This window comes from Tribolium castaneum, chromosome 1, assembly GCF_031307605.1.
Source record: "Tribolium castaneum strain GA2 chromosome 1, icTriCast1.1, whole genome shotgun sequence".
Lineage (NCBI taxonomy): Eukaryota > Metazoa > Arthropoda > Insecta > Coleoptera > Tenebrionidae > Tribolium > Tribolium castaneum.
The window spans coordinates 3865418-3886081 of NC_087394.1; the positions used below are offsets into that span (position 1 = coordinate 3865418).

General features: G+C 31.8%; 4 protein-coding genes and 1 long non-coding RNA gene across 5 annotated transcripts in view; 2 read left to right on the forward strand and 3 right to left on the reverse strand.

The window, feature by feature from the left end:
• Nucleotides 1-20664, reverse strand: part of LOC107397693 (uncharacterized protein) — a 36283-nt gene that overhangs the window by 7910 nt on the left and 7709 nt on the right. The window lies entirely within an intron of this gene.
• Nucleotides 4454-6111, reverse strand: LOC103312509 (tubulin polyglutamylase complex subunit 2). The gene is made up of 2 exons (XM_064359717.1): nucleotides 5978-6111; nucleotides 4454-5923 (listed from the first exon to the last, which is right to left on the reverse strand). The coding sequence occupies exons 1-2, from the start codon at nucleotides 5992-5994 to the stop codon at nucleotides 5143-5145; spliced, it is 798 nt and encodes a 265-aa protein (XP_064215787.1). The 5' UTR covers nucleotides 5995-6111; the 3' UTR covers nucleotides 4454-5142.
• On the forward strand, nucleotides 7723-8720 carry LOC135267105 (uncharacterized). Its single transcript, XR_010335396.1, has 2 exons — nucleotides 7723-8082; nucleotides 8132-8720. It is a non-coding gene; the product is annotated as an uncharacterized LOC135267105 (long non-coding RNA).
• Nucleotides 9316-16210, forward strand: LOC103312510 (uncharacterized). Its single transcript, XM_064358805.1, has 12 exons — nucleotides 9316-9536; nucleotides 9586-10021; nucleotides 10067-10219; nucleotides 10260-10506; nucleotides 10581-10965; nucleotides 14288-14422; nucleotides 14469-14509; nucleotides 14556-14657; nucleotides 14856-15155; nucleotides 15205-15442; nucleotides 15492-15912; nucleotides 16074-16210. Exons 2-12 carry the CDS (start codon nucleotides 9785-9787, stop codon nucleotides 16197-16199), a joined length of 2385 nt encoding a protein of 794 aa, XP_064214875.1. The 5' UTR covers nucleotides 9316-9536; nucleotides 9586-9784; the 3' UTR covers nucleotides 16200-16210.
• Nucleotides 16196-19472, reverse strand: LOC103312511 (uncharacterized). Its single transcript, XM_015978734.2, has 2 exons — nucleotides 18964-19472; nucleotides 16196-18913 (listed from the first exon to the last, which is right to left on the reverse strand). Exons 1-2 carry the CDS (start codon nucleotides 19278-19280, stop codon nucleotides 18661-18663), a joined length of 570 nt encoding a protein of 189 aa, XP_015834220.1. The 5' UTR covers nucleotides 19281-19472; the 3' UTR covers nucleotides 16196-18660.

Sequence of the window (20664 nt, forward strand, 5' to 3'; positions counted from 1 at the left end):
AAATCGCCCTATTTTGCCCAAAAACTACGATTTGTGCAGCATTTACAATAAAAACACTTGATTTATGGATGATTCTTTGCTTAAAAAGAGAAAAAATTGCTTTTGAAAAACGGAAAAAAACCTCATACTATTCGGGAAATAATTATTTGTGCACTAGTTTTGATAAAAACACTTGCTTTCTTATTATTTCTTGCTTAAAAATGAAATAAATTGGTTTGAAAAGACAGAAATCGGTTTATTTCCTCTGAGAACGACGGTGCGCAAAAATTGCTTTCGGAAGGTTGAAATCGCCTTAATCTGTCCAACTGTCGAAAAACAACGACTTATGCACTAGTTTCAATAAAAACACTTAGCTTCGGAGGATTTCTCGCGTAAAAACAAAAGAATCACTTTAACAATGCTGAAATAGTCTTAAACACTTGATCTCGGACGATTTTTCGTTTCAAAAAGGGAAAAAATTAATATAGAAAAGCTGAAATCGCCTTATTCTGACGGAAAACACAATATACACCAATTTATATTAAAATATTTAATTTCGAACAATTCCGATTTAAAAACGAAAAAAAAATCGCTATAGAAATCGCCCTATCGTGCCCAAAACTACGATTTGTGTAGCAGTTACAAGAAAAGACTTGATTTAGGAACGATTCTTTGCTTAAAAACAGAAAAAATCGTTTTTGAAAGACTGAGATCACCTTATTCTAGTCGGAAACAAATTATTTGTGCAGTAATTTTGATAAAAACACTTGCTTTCTAATTACTTCTTGCTTAAAAATGAAATAAACTGGCTTGTAAAAACAGAAATCGGTTTATTTTCTCTGAAAACGACGGTGCGCAAAAAATTGCTTCTGAAAGGCTGAAATTGTCTTAGTCTGTCCAAAAACAACGACTTATGCACCAGTTACAATGAAAACACTTGGCTATGGAGGATTCCTTGCGTAAAAACAGAAAAAAAAAAACTTTAACAATACTGAAATTGTCTTAAACATTTGATCTCGGACGATTTTTCGTTTCAAAAAGGAAAAACATTCGTTGCAGAAAAGCTAAAATCGCCTTATTGTGACCGAAAACACAATCCATACACCAATTTAGATTAAAGTATTTAACTTCGAACAATTTCAATTTAAAAACAAAAAAAATCGCTATATAAAGGCGGAAATCGCCATATTATGCCCAAAAACTACGACTTGTGCACAATAAATATACACAATCTATACATCAATTTACATTAAAGTATTTAATTTCGAATAATTTCAATTTAAAAACAAAAAAATCGCGATAGAAAAGCGGAAATCGCCCTATTTTGCCCAAAAACTACGATTTGTGCAGCATTTACAATAAAAACACTTGATTTATGGATGATTCTTTGCTTAAAAAGAGAAAAAATTGCTTTTGAAAAACGGAAAAAAACCTCATACTATTCGGGAAATAATTATTTGTGCACTAGGCTCATTTTCTCTGAAAACGACAGTGCGCAAAAAAATGCTTTCGGAAGGCTGAAATCGCCTTATTCTGTCCGAAAACGCAATTTATACAACAATTTAGATTAAAGTATGTAATTCCTATTTAAAAACGCAAAAAAAATCGCTATAGAAAAGCGGAAATCGCTCTATTTTGCCCAAGAACTACGATTTATATACCAGTTACAAAAAACATTTGATTTAGGGACAATTCTTTGTTTAAAAACAGAAAAAATCGCTTTTGAAAGACTGAAATCACCTTATTCTATTTGGGAAAAAATTACTTGTGCACACTTGCTTTCTTATTTTCTCTTGCTTAAAAATCAAATAAATTGGTTTGGAAAGACAGAAATCGATTTAATTTCTCTGAAAACCACGGTGCGCAGAAAAGTGCTTCTGAAAGGCTGAAATTGTCTTAGTCTGTCCAAAAACAACGACTTATGCACCAGTTACAATGAAAACACTTGGCTATGGAGGATTCCTTGCGTAAAAACAGAAAAAAAAATACTTTAACAATACTGAAATTGCCTTAAACATTTGATCTCGGACGATTTTTCGTTTCAAAAAGGAAAAACATTCGTTGCAGAAAAGCTAAACTCGCCTTATTGTGACCGAAAACACAATCCATACACCAATTTAAATTAAAGTATTTAACTTCGAACAATTTCAATTTAAAAACAAAAAAAATCGCCATATAAAGGCGGAAATCGCCATATTATGCCCAAAAACTACGACTTGTGCACAATAAATATACACAATCTATACATCAATTTAGATTAAAGTATTTAATTTCGAATAATTTCAATTTAAAAACAAAAAAAATCGCTATAGAAAAGCGAAAATCGCCCTATTTTGCCCAAAAACTACGATTTGTGCAGCATTTACAATAAAAACACTTGATTTATGGATGATTCTTTGCTTAAAAAGAGAAAAAATTGCTTTTGAAAAACGGAAAAAAAACCCCATACTATTCGGGAAATAATTATTTGTGCACTAGTTTTGATAAAAACACTTGCTTTCTTATTATTTCTTGCTTAAAAATGAAATAAATTGGTTTGAAAAGACAGAAATCGGTTCATTTTCTCTGAAAACGACAGTGCGCAAAAAAATGCTTTCGGAAGGCTGAAATCGCCTTATTCTGCCCGAAAACGCAATTTATACAACAATTTAGATTAAAGTATGTAATTCCTATTTAAAAACGAAAAAAAAATCGCGATAGAAAAGCGGAAATCGCCCTATTTTGCCCAAAAACTACGATTTGTGCTGCAGCATTTACAATAAAAACACTTGATTTATGGATGATTCTTTACTTAAAAAGAGAAAAAATTGCTTTTGAAAAACGGAAAAAAACCTCATACTATTTGGGAAATAATTATTTGTGCACTAGTTTTGATAAAAACACTTGCTTTCTTATTATTTCTTGATTAAAAATGAAATAAATTGGTTTGAAAAGACAGAAATCGGTTCATTTTCTCTGAAAACGACAGTGCGCAAAAAAATGCTTTCGGAAGGCTGAAATCGCCTTATTCTGCCCGAAAACGCAATTTATACAACAATTTAGATTAAAGTATGTAATTCCTATTTAAAAACGAAAAAAAAATCGCGATAGAAAAGCGGAAATCGCCCTATTTTGCCCAAAAACTACGATTTGTGCAGCATTTACAATAAAAACACTTGATTTATGGATGATTCTTTACTTAAAAAGAGAAAAAATTGCTTTTGAAAAACGGAAAAAAACTTCATACTATTTGGGAAATAATTATTTGTGCACTAGTTTTGATAAAATCACTTGCTTTCTTATTATTTCTTGCATAAAAATGAAATAAATTGGTTTGAAAAGACAGAAATCGGTTCATTTTCTCTGAAAAAGACAGTGCGCAAAAAAATGCTTTCGGAAGGCTGAAATCACCTTATTCTGTCCGAAAACGCAATTTATACAACAATTAAAGTATGTAATTCCTATTTAAAAACGCAAAAAAAATCGCTCTAGAAAAGCGGAAATCGCTCTATTTTGCCCAAAAACTACGATTTGTGCAGCATTTACAATAAAAACACTTGATTTATGGATGATTCTTTACTTAAAAAGAGAAAAAATTGCTTTTGAAAAACGGAAAAAAACCTCATACTATTCGGGAAATAATTATTTGTGCACTAGTTTTGATAAAAACACTTGCTTTCTTATTATTTCTTGCATAAAAATGAAATAAATTGGTTTGAAAAGACAGAAATCGGTTCATTTTCTCTGAAAACGACAGTGCGCAAAAAAATGCTTTCGGAAGGCTGAAATCACCTTATTCTGTCCGAAAACGCAATTTATGCAACAATTTAGATTGAAGTATGTAATTCCTATTTAAAAACGAAAAAAAAAATCGCGATAGAAAAGCGGAAATCGCCCTATTTTGCCCAAAAACTACGATTTGTGCAGCATTTACAATAAAAACACTTGATTTATGGATGATTCTTTACTTAAAAAGAGAAAAAATTGCTTTTGAAAAACGGAAAAAACCTCATACTATTCGGGAAATAATTATTTGTGCACTAGTTTTGATAAAAACACTTGCTTTCTTATTATTTCTTGCATAAAAATGAAATAAATTGGTTTGAAAAGACAGAAATCGGTTCATTTTCTCTGAAAACGACAGTGCGCAAAAAAATGCTTTCGGAAGGCTGAAATCACCTTATTCTGTCCGAAAACGCAATTTATGCAACAATTTAGATTGAAGTATGTAATTCCTATTTAAAAACGAAAAAAAAAATCGCGATAGAAAAGCGGAAATCGCCCTATTTTGCCCAAAAACTACGATTTGTGCAGCATTTACAATAAAAACACTTGATTTATGGATGATTCTTTACTTAAAAAGAGAAAAAATTGCTTTTGAAAAACGGAAAAAAACCTCATACTATTCGGGAAATAATTATTTGTGCACTAGTTTTGATAAAAACACTTGCTTTCTTATTATTTTTTGCATAAAAATGAAATAAATTGGTTTGAAAAGACAGAAATCGGTTCATTTTCTCTGAAAACGACAGTGCGCAAAAAAATGCTTTCGGAAGGCTGAAATCGCCTTATTCTGCCCGAAAACGCAATTTATACAACAATTTAGATTAAAGTATGTAATTCCTATTTAAAAACGCAAAAAAAAATCGCTATAGAAAAGCGGAAATCGCTCTATTTTGCCCAAAAACTACGATTTGTGCAGCATTTACAATAAAAACACTTGATTTAGGGACGATTCTTTGCTTAAAAACAGAAAAAATCGCTGCAGGAAGACTGAAATCATCTTATTCAAGTCGAAGTGTTGAAGATGACGATAATGACAAACGAAAAAAGACGGTATAAAGAATCTTGCACCAAAAAAAGGAAAGAATTGCGATGAAATCAATGAAGATAGATAATGATGCTGACGAAGACGACGATGACGAAAGTAAGGAAGTTCCGTCCAAGAAACGGACAATTTTCGTGAAGATGTTCGCCCACGAGAAGAAAAAGAACAATAAAGATAAAGAAATCGGGATGAAGAACGGTGTCAATGTCACTAAAAACAGGGAAAAATAAGGAATAAGTGCCCAAGTAATTTATGGAAGTTAGTCCATTTCTTGCTCAATCTTGTTACCTTTTTGCGGAATATGGGGGTTAATTATTTCCATTACTTTCATTATGTAATACGTTACAATAAAACTTTCACTTTTTCGGTTTGTTTTTCACCGGTTTTTTCCTATCACATTCACTGTTCACATCCTCACAATCCGACACCAAATCTTCAAATACAAAAATTGAAGAGTCGACAATGTTTAATTCGCTCTTGTCGACCAAAAGTTTGTTTTCAAAGATTCCAGGTGCCAGAATATGGATCATTTCGCTGCTCCATTCTGGAAGTGTGGCTTTTAGCACGGCTAATTGCCACCCAGGAACCCCCATGTGGGCTAAAGCCATGCGAAAATACGTGACAAAATCCTCACTAATGAGGTAAAAAATCTTCATTTTGTAGTACAACCAAATACTGGGAGGTTTAGAGGGATTAAACTGGGCCAAAACCACACAGTTGTTATCATCCATTTTGGCCAAAACGTGTATTTTGCTATAAGGGGCCAAAATTTTGATCCCGCCTTCGGTCAAGTACATTGTATCGGTGGTTACGAGCTTTTCCATTTGTGAGAGGGGGTTGATTTCAATGCCCCCTAAGACATAGTAGCTCGGATCGTCAGTCTCAGCCTTATCGTACTGGAATTTGTAAGTGAAGGAGAATCCGTTGGTCGAAAGGAAAAAATTTCGGAGATCGCTTGGTAGGAGAAGACTATTGGTGGACTCCCAAGTGGACACTTCGTCAACAGTTGCAGGAGGATAGCGTTCCAGATGGATTTGTGTAACGAAGTTGCAACTTCTCAGTACTGAAGTCACACCAAGGAGTAGGTTTTCGTAAAATGAATCCTCGGTGATTTTGTCAATCAGAAATCCCTTTTTTCTGGAAAAATTGGTCATTTTTGGGGAGCTTTGGGCGCAAAACTGGAATTTATACTTTAGCATCTTCTTCATCGTTGGAGATTTGGAAAATTCAAGCAAATTGACACGAAATTTTGACAAATATGTCAATAAATGTCACATAAATAGTATTGAATCAGTCCAAAGAAAATTTTTGAAGCTGCAATGGTATATTTCTTTTAAAAATTACCCCTATAGGGGATGTGACCAACTAGTCCTTTTAAGGACATTTAAAATCAATTCTCTAGAAATTAGGAGAATTATCTCAAGTATTGCATTTTTACATAAATTACAAGATTGACTGTATTGCTCTTGTTATTAAGATAATTTTTCTGGTTCCTAGAATTAACTCACGGCATCCCATGACTTTTTACAGTTGCAGTTGTAATACGAATGTTCTATTAAAATCACCTTTATATGTAATGTGTAGTAATTTTAACAAAATTAGCAGTAGTTGTGATATTCATTTTCATTCATTTAATTACATTAAAAATCATATAATTAGTTACTTTAGTGGCTAGGTAAAATTTAATTTTAGTTCTTGTTTCTTAATTTATTATTATAGTATTATTATTAGTTTGTTTTAGTTTATTTAAATTATCAATTTTTGCATGCAGCACGATCAGTAAGTTTAAGTTTATTTTCTGTAATTGGGTGTTTCACCTGTTGAAAATAAATATTATTATTATTATTATTATTATTATTATTATTATTATTATTATTATTATTATTATTATTATTATTTTTATTATTATTATTATTATTATTATTATTATTATTATTATTATTATTATTATTATTATTATTATTATTATTATTATTATTATTATTATTATTATTATTATTATTATTATTATTATTATTATTATTATTATTATTATTATTATTATTATTATTATTATTATTATTATTATTATTATTATTATTATTATTATTATTATTATTATTATTATTATTATTATTATTATTATTATTATTATTATTATTATTATTATTATTATTATTATTATTATTATTATTATTATTATTATTATTATTATTATTATTATTATTATTATTATTATTATTATTATTATTATTATTATTATTATTATTATTATTATTATTATTATTATTATTATTATTATTATTATTATTATTATTATTATTATTATTATTATTATTATTATTATTATTATTATTATTATTATTATTATTATTATTATTATTATTATTATTATTATTATTATTATTATTATTATTATTATTATTATTATTATTATTATTATTATTATTATTATTATTATTATTATTATTATTATTATTATTATTATTATTATTATTATTATTATTATTATTATTATTATTATTATTATTATTATTATTATTATTATTATTATTATTATTATTATTATTATTATTATTATTATTATTATTATTATTATTATTATTATTATTATTATTATTATTATTATTATTATTATTATTATTATTATTATTATTATTATTATTATTATTATTATTATTATTATTATTATTATTATTATTATTATTATTATTATTATTATTATTATTATTATTATTATTATTATTATTATTATTATTATTATTATTATTATTATTATTATTATTATTATTATTATTATTATTATTATTATTAATTATTATTATTATTATTATTATTATTATTATTAATTATTATTATTATTATTATTATTATTATTATTATTATTATTATTATTATTATTATTATTATTATTATTATTATTATTATTATTATTATTAATTATTATTATGGTGGTGTTAGAAAGTATGGTGCTCCAACTCCCTTCATTTGTTTTAAACTGGAACGAACTGACGAGTTCGGGAACCATTTCATACATTGGCCATTAGATAGCGCTTTTTGAATTTGATGTAAAGGTATCCTTATTACCATGGCCTCCTTGATGTATGGAGACAACTTCGTTGTTCAGTCCTGGCGCATCGTTAAGTTCGGCTGATTCTCCACTGGCGCTGCATTTAGCGGACTGACGTTTATTTGACAAATACCATTTTTGAGGTTAAAGACTAATAAATTTGAAAGATGTAAGTGTGCATTCGTGAAATACGTTGAAAATGTGAGGATAATTCTAAAGTTATGCCCTGAATGAACGTTTGGATAGTGTAACTTTTGCAGGAAATCATTTTACGATCATTAGGATTTTTTTTTCAGCTTCAGAAGATATACAAATTATTTTAAGGGGAATTGATTGTTCATAGTTTATAAGTATTTTAAGCATAACCTACGGCACTAGTACGCAGACACAAATGCAGAGAAAACGATGTTTCAAAGAACCTTCCATTTATTATGCATACTCTATGGTTTTACCAATGGTTAAGGTTGAATGCGTTACAAATCTGTGATTTTTAAGACATGGCTTAAGTTTTCTGAAAGGTATTTGCAACCTTTTAATCAGCAGATATTTGCAATACATTGTTTAGGCAAATGAAACTATTTTGCACACACGTATTTTCAAAACCTGCTATTGTTAATTTAGTTTTAGTAAAATGTGCAAAGAAAGTCGTTTTTTTCAAATGAAACGGTTTAAAAAAGCTCGATCCAGCGTTCTTCTGCTGCGTTACTCTCTGCTGGAGTGTCTCTGAACCGTCCGTTCCAAAGTCCCTGTCTGGACCTCTCACCTCTGCTCACTCTCAAGCACCGCTCGTGGATCACCAAACTCCCGAAAAAAATCTACTACTTTATAAATTTTTTTGAGTTTTTGTATTTAGAAATTATCAATTACATTGTGGGCTCTTTTTCACCTTCTCTTCTGCTGATTGTACTTGTTAAATTCAATTTTTTTTTCGGATTTAAACTTACAAATGCTATTTGTCAGATAAACGTCAGTGCGCTAAATAGGGCGCCATCTACGGTTTCGAAAAAACCGTTGAAGCTTATCGATGCGCCAGGCCTGAACAACGAAGTTGTCTCCATACATCAAGGAGGCCATGCTTATTACCGATCACAATTTTGAATTTCAAAAATGCTTCAAATTTGATTTCAGTGACAGTAGCATTTCGGCAGATAAGATTCAATTTACTGAAAAAAGGAAGATAGTGATACTATTATCGGTCTTTAATTGAGTGACGGGCACATCAAACTGATATTTTGTGATGATTTGTGTTTTCAGTGTAATTTTAATACACTTGTGTATGTAAAATTTTCGCAAGAAGTGGCTCCCAAAGACAGGTTCACACACTTACATACGTAAGAGACTTATACCCAATTGTAATTAATTTCTTCCTGTAGTTTTGAATAAAAATATTAATAACTTTATTAATTACTATGATTTCTTATTTTATACAAAATTACTACGAATAAATATAAAAATAAAACAACCCTGGCCTTTTGAAGTAAGTTATTAAAACAGATTTCATATTTATAGTAATTGCTATTAAAATATAATTATGTATAGAGTTGTCTGCTATCATTTGTAAGTGAAGTTGTGTAGAAGTCATAGTCAGAAGTTGCAGCAGAGTAAAGTTTATTAAAGGTTTGCAAAATGCCTAAAACATGCTGCATATGTTTATCTTCAAAAGGAGAAAGTAAAAACTCAACATTCTTCCCTATCCCGAGAGTATAAATTAGAAGGTGTTTATTATTTTGAAATGTTATGTCCTTTGTAGAGCAATGAAGACTTAAAAAAGTGGGAATATATTTTAAAACGAGAAATCCCCACAGTAGGATATATTTGTCATCAACACTTTGATGAAAATTATTTAATACGACATATCATACATCATCTTATTATTATTATTATTATTATTATTATTAAAAAAATGTGACATAGTGATACGTCAAATGTTCCGCTAAAATGACTTTTCAATGAATCGTTCGTCCGGTGATTCTGGCCAAAGCTCTTCCATGAGTTACATAAAATCGTCAACTTTTAAATCCGTCTTCGAGCTGTGTGACGTAGTTTCGGTGATAGTTTGTTGCCGAGCTGACACCTCCATAATGCTGATCATTGAGTCGAGTTCCAACGAATACTGGATCCCGTCCATCAAAGTTACGGGGCTCAACAGCTGGCTGGGGCACCTAGCCAAGGACTTACTAAACGATGTAAATTTTCGCCCCAAAAAGCCAAAATTACGCAACTTCTTGCAGATTTTCGGCTGCAATGCCTCCGTCCAAGGCCTCATGCGCTTGAACAAACTGTGGTTGCCTTCGCCACACAAGTTTTCCTACATTTGCCACGCGATTTTCACCGCCGATGTCACACTCGAGATGAAAAAGAAATCGAAAAGTCCATTCGGAAAAGTAATTGACCGGGCTTGTAAATTTTTATTCGTGGTTGTAGTACAGGGGGAAGATCCGGTGGTGCAATTTAGACGACATTTTGAAACTTTTCGGTTCTAATGTTTTGAAAAGTCCCGAAATTTTGGATTTCATTGCGTGGATTAACCGAAAACCTTCGGCGATTTTAAACCCGCCTTCGGATCACGAAACTGTTGGCAGTTTTATGGAAATTTCCGAAAATGTTATAGTTTCGGGGAAAAACACGATTTATGAACAAATTGTGGAAGCTGCAGGGATCGACCGTCATGGTAAAACTGCTCCACAATTTTGTGATCCATTTCAGTATTATTTCTAAATCCATCACAAAATGAGTCGCTTTCAGCCCAAGAAGTTCTTTACAAAGAGTTCGTCCTAATGAGCTATCCCGCTATCTACCTAACTTTTACAAACTTCGCCAAATTCGTCGTTGATTTAGGTTGGACGAAAGAAGAAGCCACTCATTTGTACCGATCAGCGGACATATACGGACGTGGGGGAATTTCTTTTCGTGAATTTTTGTATTTTTTGTCGGCCACTGAGCCGGGAACTAGCCATGGGGGAGGTCCCGCAGAATTGAGATGTCGCTACATTTTTCGGTACTTAGACACTGACAAAAATAATCTCCTCAAACGAGACGAGATGAAAAATTTGGTGATTCTCGTGCGAAAATCAAGGAAAATGTCCCTGGACCCCACGCAAGTGGAGAAGGAATTGGTCGAGTGTTACCAGTGGGTCTAACACTGTTTTTGATTTTATTGTAGTTATTTTTTGGGTAGTTTGTCTACCAGCGAGTTGGTAAAGTTCTTTATTGCCTGTCCTGTTTATGTTAAAATATGAAAAATATAAAAAATCGCTTCGGAGAGGCGGAAATCTAGTTTCGATTGAAAAAACACGTGAATTCTAACGTTTCCATGCTTAAAAATGAAACAAACCGCTTTATGAAGACTGAAATCGCCTTAAAAACAACGATTTCTAACTGAAAACACTTGTTTTTTTTACGATTTCCCGCTTAACAACGAAACAAGTCGTTTTAGAAAAGCTGAAATCGATATATTTTGTCTAAAAACGTACAGTGGGCAAAAAATTGCTTTTGAAAGACTGAAATCGCCTTATTCTGTCCAAAAACAACAATTTATGCACCAGTTACAATAAAAACACTTGGCTTCGGAATATTCCTTGTGAAAAAAATTACTTTAACAAAGCTGAAATAGCCTTAAACACTTGATCTCGGCCGATTTTTCATTTCAAAAGGAGAAAAAAGTGATGAAAAAAAGCTGAAATCATTAAAAATACAATATATACTCCCATTTAAATAAAAGCATTTAATTTCGGACAATTTCTATTTAAAAAAGCAAAACCTTGCTGTAAAAAGGTGGAAATCGCCCTATTATGCCCAAAAACTACGATTTGTGCAGCATTTACAATAAAAACATTTAATTTTGAGACGATTCGTTGTTTATAAACTGAAAACATCGCTTTGGAAAGGTTAAAATCGGCGTATTCTGTCCAAAAACTACGATTCATGTACTAGTTACAAGAAAACACTTGAATTACGGACAATTCTGTGCTTTAAAACAGAAAAAATCGCTTTCAAAAGGCTGAAATCGCCTCATTCTGACTGAAAATGATGATTTAATCAACAATTTTGTTGAAAACACTTGATTTCGGTCGATTCCTTACTTAAAAACGGAAAAAATTGCCTTAGAAACACTTATTTTGTTTGGGAAAAAATATTTGTGCACTAGATTTGAAGAAAACACTTGATTTTTGATCAAACCAAACGCTTTATAAAGACTGAAATCGCCTTATTGTGTCTGAAAAACAACGATTTCTAACTGAAAACATTTGTTTTTTTTTACGATTTCCTGCCTAACAACGAAACAAGTCGTTTTAGAAAGGCTGAAATCGATATAAAAAAACTTGCTATAGAAAGACGGAAATCGGCCTATAATGTCTAAAAACTACGATTTGTGCAGCAGTTAGAATGAAAACATTTAATTTTGAGACGATTCGTTGCTTATAAACTGAAAACATCGCTTTGGAAAGGTTAAAATCGGCGTATTATGTCCAAAAAACTACGATTTATGTACTAGTTACAAGAAAACACTTGAATTACGGACAATTCTGTGCTTTAAAACAAAAAAAATCGCTTTCAAAAGGCTGAAATCGCCTCATTCTGACCGAAAATGATGATTTATTCAACAGTTTTGTTGAAAATACTTGATTTCGGTCGATTCCTTACTTAAAAACGGAAAAAATTGCTTTAGAAACACTTATTTTGTTTGGAAAAAAATATTTGTGCACTAGACTTGAAGAAAACACTTGATTTTTGACGATTTCTTGCTTAAAATCGAAACAAATTGGTTCAGAAAACCTGAAATCGGTATATTATTTCTAAAGACCACAAAAAATTGCTTTCGAAAGGCTGAAATCGCCTTAGGTACTCTATCAAAAAAAAAAAAAAAACAACTTATGCACCCGTTACAATGAAAACGCTTGACTTCGGAAGATTTCTTATTCTCTGACGATTTTTCGTTTAAAAAGAAAAAAACTCGCTATAGGAAAGCTGAAAGCGCTTTATTTTGTTTAGAAACAAATGTGCATAAAAAAAAAACGCTTTCGAAAGACTGAATTAGTCTTATTTTGCCCAAAAACTACGATTGGGACAGCAGTTGCTACAAAAATATTTTATTTTGAGACGATTCCATGCTTAAAGACAAAAAACATGGCTTTAGAAAGATTGAAATCGCCCTATTCTGCCCAAAAACTATGATTTATTTACCAGTTACAAGAAAACACTTGATTTAGAGACGATTCTTTGCTTAAAAACAGAAAAAATCGCTTTAGAAAGGCTGAAATCGCCTTAGGTACTCTATCCAAAAACAACTTATGCACCAGTTACAATAAAAACGCTTGACTTCGGAAGATTTCTTGTTCTCTGACGATTTTTCGTTCAAAAAGAAAAAAACTCGCTACAGAAAAGCTGAAATCGCTTTATTTTGTCTAGAAACAACTGTGCATAAAAAAAACGCTTTTGAAAGACTGAATTAGTCTTATTTTGCCCAAAAACTACGATTTGGGCAGCAGTTGCTACAAAAACATTTAATTTTGAGACGATTCCATAGTTAAAGACAGAAAACATGGCTTTAGAAAGATAGAAATCGCCCTATTCTGCCCAAAAACTATGATTTATTTACCAGTTACAAGAAAACACTTGAGTTAGGGACGATTTCTTGCTTAAAAACAGAAAAAACCGCCTTAGAAAGACTGAAATCACCTTATTCTGGTCGGTAAAACAATTATTTGTGCACTAGTTTTGATGAAAACACTAGATTTCTAATGATTTCTTGCTTACAAACGCAACAAATTATATTAGAAAGACTAAAATTAATTTATTTTCTCTGAAAACGACAGTGCGCAAAGAATTGTTTTCTAAAGGCTGAATTTGTTTTATTCTGCCAGAAAGCTATGATTTAATCACCCGTTACAATGAAAATGCTTGATTTTGAGCAATTTCTTCCATAGAAATGTAAAAAAACGCCTTAGAAGGGCTAAAATCGTCTTATTTTGCCCAAAAACGACGATTTATGCACCAATTACAATGAAAACATTTAATTCTGGGACGATTCCTTGCTTAAAAACAGAAAACATTGCTTTGGAAAGGTTGAAATCGCCCTATACTGTCAGAAAATGACGATTTAATCAACATTATTGTTGAAAACACTTGATTTCGGTCGAATCTTTGCTTAAAAACAGAACAATCGCTTTAGAAAGACTGAAATCACCTTATTTCGGTTCGAAAAAATTATTTGTATACTAGTTTTGATAAAAACACTTGATTTCTATGATTTCTTGCTTAAAAACGAAAGAAATTGGTTTAGAAAGATTGAAATCGCTTTATTTTCTCTTAAAAAAAACTTGGATTTAGGCTCCAGTTTACTGAATCATTTGATTTCAAAAATTAAGTCATTACCAACTCGCAGGAACACAAAAAAAACTTAAAAAAGGTAATAGTTTAAGTTTAAAAAAAAATAAACACTGCTTTCGCAGATCGATCGGAATCGCCGAAACATATCCACTCACAATGTCTGATTTTCTTCGAGCTGTTGGTGAATTGAAAGTACGAGGGACTTCGCAAATTTTTCGCGCACCTAATAGTGTCCAAAAAATCATAAAAGATATAATGTGGGTCAGTTTTACGTTTTACAAATTTTTGAAAATTGTTTTGTAGTGATCGAGACGCTAAAAGTCAGGAAGAGAGTCTCCAACCTGGTAGGTTTAGGAGATGATTGATTTTTGGTAATTTAATTTTTTCAAGTTTCTATTGGTGGTTATGCCAAGTGCCCTCTGTACGAGTTGGGCATTCACAGTGTTAAAATTGGTAATATGATCAACGTCGAACAGTTGTGGAGCATTGAAAGTAAGTACAATATTACAATAAAAAAAATTACGTAACGTCTGTCAAAGACTTGCTTAATTTCGAGCACTCCGACGACGCCGTCGTGCTCCAAAAATCGCGCGTCTTCCATCCACTTATACTATTTTATATATTCTAAAAGAAAAAAAACAGTTTGAAAATTTTCGTAGAAAGTTGGAAAAATTTCGATTTTTTTCCCAGATGCGACTTCTTGCACGAGCACACTTCCCGTCTCCGTCAACGAAACTTCGCGAAAAGTATCAACCGATAAATTCCACCAGAATTCCAAATCGAACGAACTCCTTCGCTCTCTACGAAAACTTTACGACCTTAACAAAAAAACCACCTGTTACATTAAACTCGACTCTTTTGTATACAACTGGGGAACGCTTGATTCTTCAGTTATTGCCAAAAACTTAGCTTCGGTTTGTAGCGAAGTCAAGGCAATTTTTCTGAAAGAACGAAGATTGCTAGACATTCCGTCACCAGTCTACATTTTAGGTCAGTTTCAAACCAATGCAATATTTTTTTCCATTTTTTGAACATATAGGCGATTTACATGGAAATTTCACTGATTTGCTCAACTTTGAGCGAATTTTATGGCACGTGGGACCTGCTTTGTGTCCTTGTAATCTTCTTTTTTTGGGGGATTATGTTGATCGAGGTTACTTCAGTTTCGAGGTCATTTCCTATTTGTTCTCCTACAAGATACAAAGTCCCAAAAAAGTGTTTCTGTTAAGAGGCAACCACGAAATTCGACGCGTCCAACAACAGTGGACTTTCGAAAAGTGACAAGGTTCCAAAACTTTGGCCCTTTTCTCTAACTTTTGTCCCCAGAGAATGTAGAATGAAATTTGGTGAAAAGTTGGGTCCTTTTATTTTCAATTCCATAAACGATGCCATGGACTGTTTGCCCCTTGCTGCGGTTATTGACGGCCGCGTTTTCTGCTGTCATGGGGGTATACCGCCCCCGTGGCTTTGCCCGGTTGTTTCGGCAATTAACGATATTCCCTCGTTGTTGAATGATCCACAAGAGCAAAGTTCCCTAGCTTGGGAACTTATGTGGAATGACCCAATCCGGGCAAAAACAGTCACTGATAAAATCGCAATGGAATTGTTGGCAAATGAGGGATTTGCGGTCAATGCCAAAAGAGGCACAGCTCATATTTTCAGTGTCGAAGCTTTGGAGAAGTTTCTCGCTTCGAATGGGTTTACGCATTTAGTGCGAGCTCACGAGGTCGTAGAAGCAGGATTTTATGTAATTTTTTAACGTTAGGTTCCGTCTAACATCACGCCAAAGTTTCATGAAATGGTCCTCCGAGCCGGATTATTTTGGGTTCGGAGGAAATTTACGTTGGATAGGGTGGTGTTAAGAGGGACTTAACTTTATCAGTTGTTTTTTTCCTAAGTTGGGTTTAGTTGCAGCAAAAAGGCCACCTTTTGACTGTTTTTTCCTCGTCAAAGTATTGTGGAGGGGTTAACACTGCGGCGTGTATTCTCGCCGATCAAGGTAAAATCAGGATTTTGCGACTTGACAGTGAATAAAAATTGAAAAGAAAGTGTTTGGTTGTTTTATTTTGTGTCCAGCGCTTGATTTTGAGCTTTAAAAACCACTTTTTTTCAGTTTCACATCTTAAAATTATTCTCTTCTCTTCTTCTTCTATTCCTGTTTTTAGTTCTTTTCTCTTCTTCTTCTTCCTCTTTATTCCCTTTTCTTACCTACTTTTTCCCCCCTTTCTCGTCGAAGTATTACGAAAGATTGCGTGTGCAAACTCAGGGTTTTACGACTCAAAAGTGAATAAAAAGTCGAAAGAAAATGTTTCTTATTTTTATTTTATTGAATTTTTCAAACTCAAGCTATCAAAGCTCTTTTATTTCACAAAAATAAACCGTAGAATTTGTTCTTCTGTTCTCTTTTCGTCTCTCTTCTGTTCTGCTCTCTTTTTTCTTCTTTATTCTTCTCTTGTATCTTCTCTTCTTCTAGAGGATTTGCGAGTCGAAAATGAATATAGATTAATTACCTTCTTTCTTTTTAACTGCCCTTCTTCTTTTTCTCCTCCCGTTATTTTTCTCTTTTCTTCCTCTTCTTTCCCTCTTCTGATCCCTTTTCTTCCCTTCTTTTCTTTTCCTTTACTCATAAAAGTACTAAGGAGAGTATCAGTGCAAAAAATCAGGATTTTACGAATTAAAAGTAAATAAAAATTCATATATTTTTCTTTTTTAAAACTAGAGCTAACTTTTTATTAATGTTCTTCTCTTTCTCTTTTCCACTCCTTATTTCTTTTTCTCCTCTCCCTCTTCTTATTTTTGTTTCATAAAAAAGTTATATTGAAACTTTTTTTTCTCTTTTTCGTCTCTCTTCTCTTCCTCTGGCTATTTTCTTCTAGTCAAAATATTATTACTAATCTAAACTCAAGGTTTAGGGCTTTGAAAATGAATATAAATTAATTCCCTTCTTCTCTTTCTTCACTCCCTCTTTTTATCTTTTCTTCCTTTTTTTACCTTTTCTCTTTCTCTGCTTTCCCCATTTTCTTCTTCATTTTCTTTTTCTTTTTTTTCGTCTCTTCCAAATCTTTTCCACTTCTGATCTCTTTTCTTTTCTTCCTTTCTTTTCTTTTCCGTAACTCGTTGAAGTATTACGAAGGGTTAATTGTGCAATTTATTATATTCTCACTGATCAGTGCAAAATAAGGGTTTAACGACTTAAAAATGAACAAAAAATTCAAAAAAAGATGCATACTTTTATTTTTTCGATTTTTTGAAACACAAATTAACACTCTCCCTTTGATTTCATAACAATAAATCTTCTCTTCTTTTCTCTTCTCTTCCCTTTGACTTCCTCTTCTTTTCTTTTTCTTTTCCTGCTCTCTTCTTAATCTCTTTCACTTCTCTTGTTTTCTTCTATTCTTCTTTTCTTTTCCTTATCTCTTCCTCTTCTATTACCTTTTCTTTCCATTCCTTCATAGTCGAACTATAACGGAGAGTTAATAGTGAGATTTATATTCTCACGGATCAATACAATCTCTGGTTTTACGTGAAAAGTGAATAAAAAATTCAAAAGAAGAATGTAAGTGTAAATGTAAATTTTTGTTTTTTTTAATGCAAGCCAACACAGGCTCTTTTAATTTCTAAAAATAAACCGTATTGAAGATGTTCTTCCCATTTCTGTCTCTTTTCGTCTTTCTCCTCTTTCTCTGATTTTTTTCATCTCAATCAAAATATTATTAATAATCTGAACTCAAGGTTTTGCGATTCGAAAATGAATATAAATTTAATTTTCTTCTTTACTTATCATTTCTCGTTTTCTTCTCTTTCTCCACTTCTTCTTTTCTTTTTTCTTCATTTTATTCCTCTTCTATCTTTCTCTTCCTTCCTATTCTCTTCCTCTACTTTTCTTTTTCTTTTTCTTCTTGGGTCTTTCAAATCTCTTACTCTTTTAATCCCTTTTCTTCCCTTCTTTTCTTTTTTTCCGTAAGTCGTAGAATTATTACATAGGGTTATTACAAAAAGTTATTACAAAGGATTCTCATCCTTTTCTCTCCTTCTTCTTTTCCTCGTCTCTTTCTAATTTCTTTCAATTCTCTTCTTTTTTTTGTATTCCTCCTCTTTTGTTCCCTTTTTTTCCCTTCCGTTCTTCGTCAAAGTTTTACGGAAAGCTACCTAATAGTGCGATTTATATTCTCAGGGATCAATGTAAGCTCAGGTTTTAGACACAAAAGTGAATAAAAAATTCAAAAAAAGATGTAAATCTTTATTTTTGAAGCAAACATAAGCTCTTTTAATTTCCAAAAGTAAAACGTATTGAAACTGTTCATTCTTTTTCGACTCTTCTCGTCTTTTTTTTGTCTTTTTCTTTCTCTGCATTTTCTTCCTCGTAGAAATATATATCAACCAGAGCAAAAGCAGGGTTTTGTGACACGAAAGTGAATAAAAAATTTAAAAAAAAAAGTTGAATTTTTATTTTTTCCATTTTTTCAAATTCAAGCTAACACAAACTAACACTTCACTAAAATAAACCGTACTGAAGCTGTTCGCCCACAGTCAAATGATTGACATGCGAGATTTGTTCCGACATTTCATAGCAAATTTTTGCAATTCCTCGCAAACCGTCCATTTCGTCAGCTGGATTGTAGTTGTAAACTAGGAGTAAAAACTCATCGAAATTGACAAACCCATCCTCATTGCTATCATATTTTGCGAATTTCTGTTCACGCAAATCGCTCGAAGTTGCGTCACCAAGACTGTCCAAAAACCAACAACTGATGGAAACAATTAGAGGAGCAAAAAAACGAGCTTGTTCCTTTATTACAAGTGCTGAAAATCCATCATTCCGTTTCTCGAATCGGAAACCAAAAGAATGAACGTATTGTTGAGATTGTCAACCACAAGTTGGTCCCAATACGGGAAAGTTTCCCTCAACCAATTCTCATTTTTCCGCCTTGTTTCCTCCAATTTTTTAATAAACGCATTTTGCAACTCATCATAAGCATCCGTCTGGGCTTCACTTTCGTCAATTATTTCCTCGCCCGTGCTAGTGAAATTTTTTTGCAAGTGGAAACAAATCGGTTTGCGTTTGATGGGAAATTCGGCTAAACGCGCCCAAAATCCTCCCAGAACTGCACCCATTCGACCACAAAAACCACAAACGAGGTGCTTAGACCCAACACTAGGATTAACAAAGGTGGCAGAAAGTGTGTCAAAGTTAAGGCCAAAGCTTTGCGTTCTTCCGATACAGATTTGCTTCGTGGTATGCGGTAGAAAGAGGCAGATCTGTACCTAAAATTTTATTTTGACGTCAGGGGTAAGTGTCAGTTTTGGCAAAAGCACCAATGGTCGATTAAGCCATGGTCGTCCATTTTGCCAATCGTTTCGGAGAATTTTAAACGAAATGGTGACCCCATTCGCATGGACCAAGCGTGGTAAGTGCTTGGAAATAAATTCTCGTTTACGAGACGTAATTTACTGCGGTAATCCCAGTTTAGGGTTTTGCAACGTTTGAATATCTGCAAGAAACAGGCAAAAAATGTGAAAATAAATTTATTGCAACTTAAGTAAATTAAACTTTGATTTTTTATTGTCCATCTACAAACGCTAAGATATTAACCCGATTTAGTATATTTTTGTCCGAAATTACAGCGAAAAAAAGCAAAAAACAATAAAATCTTGTTATGTATTACTTTTTCAATCTGAAAAGCGTCCTAGTAAAAGAATCACAAAATTAGATCGAAAATTATTTAACTTTTTTATTTAGTTTATTTTTCTCGTTTATGAACAAATAGTACAGTATACAGATATTTTTTAAATAAATCTTTCGAGTGTTTTAGCACAATTCTAGAAAGAAACCTAATTATTTCGCAAAATTTCGTTTTGAGTAAGACATAAAATGACCAAAATATGCCGAAAATAATATTGTTGTTCAAATAAAAAACGTCATTTAGTAATTTTTGGACTTGTGTTAATTAAATTCAATTTTTTCGCAACGTTTCGATTTTATTCTTAAATGTTCCTCAGGTCGTCAATTTTTTTGAACGGGTTACATGTTCTGGCCTCTGGTATTCGGATTAAAAAAAAGATGTTTTTGTTTTTTTGAGAATTTAAGCACATTTTTTGAGATCAAAACAAAACTTTTTCGATTAAATTCCAAATACTGGCTGGAAAATCACAAAATTTGTTGTAAAGGTCAATTAGTAATTTTTGGACTTGTGTTAATTAAATTCAATTTTTTTGCAACGTTTCGATTTTATTCTTAAATGTTCCTCAGGTCGTCAATTGTTTTTTGGACGGGTTACATGTTCTGGCCTCTGGCATTCGGATTAAAAAAAAAGATGCTTTTGTTTTTTTGGGAGTTTAAGCACATTTTTTGAGATCAAAACAAAACTTTTTCGATTAAATTCCAAACACTGGCTGGAAAATCACAAAATTTGTTCTAAATAATTGCAGGTTGACCTTTAATTTGTAAGATCATGTGAAAGCTTTATTTAATTTGTTTTCTCGATGCAGCTCGTTTTTC

What these genes read in the sequence shown, in the direction of transcription:
- LOC103312510 (XM_064358805.1), top strand. Translation starts at nt 9,785, where the DNA reads ATGAATCGTTCGTCCGGTGATTCTGGCCAAAGCTCTTCCATGAGTTAC. An exon ending in GAATTGGTCGAGTGTTACCA is followed by an intron (nt 10,966 to 14,287) that starts GTGGGTCTAACA and finishes CTGCTTTCGCAG; the next exon opens with ATCGATCGGAATCGCCGAAA. An exon ending in GTCACCAGTCTACATTTTAG is followed by an intron (nt 15,156 to 15,204) that starts GTCAGTTTCAAA and finishes TTGAACATATAG; the next exon opens with GCGATTTACATGGAAATTTC.
- LOC103312511 (XM_015978734.2), bottom strand. Translation starts at nt 19,280, where the DNA reads ATGGGTGCAGTTCTGGGAGGATTTTGGGCGCGTTTAGCCGAATTTCCC. An exon ending in ATGATGGATTTTCAGCACTT is followed by an intron (nt 18,914 to 18,963) that starts GTAATAAAGGAA and finishes TGTTTCCATCAG; the next exon opens with TTGTTGGTTTTTGGACAGTC.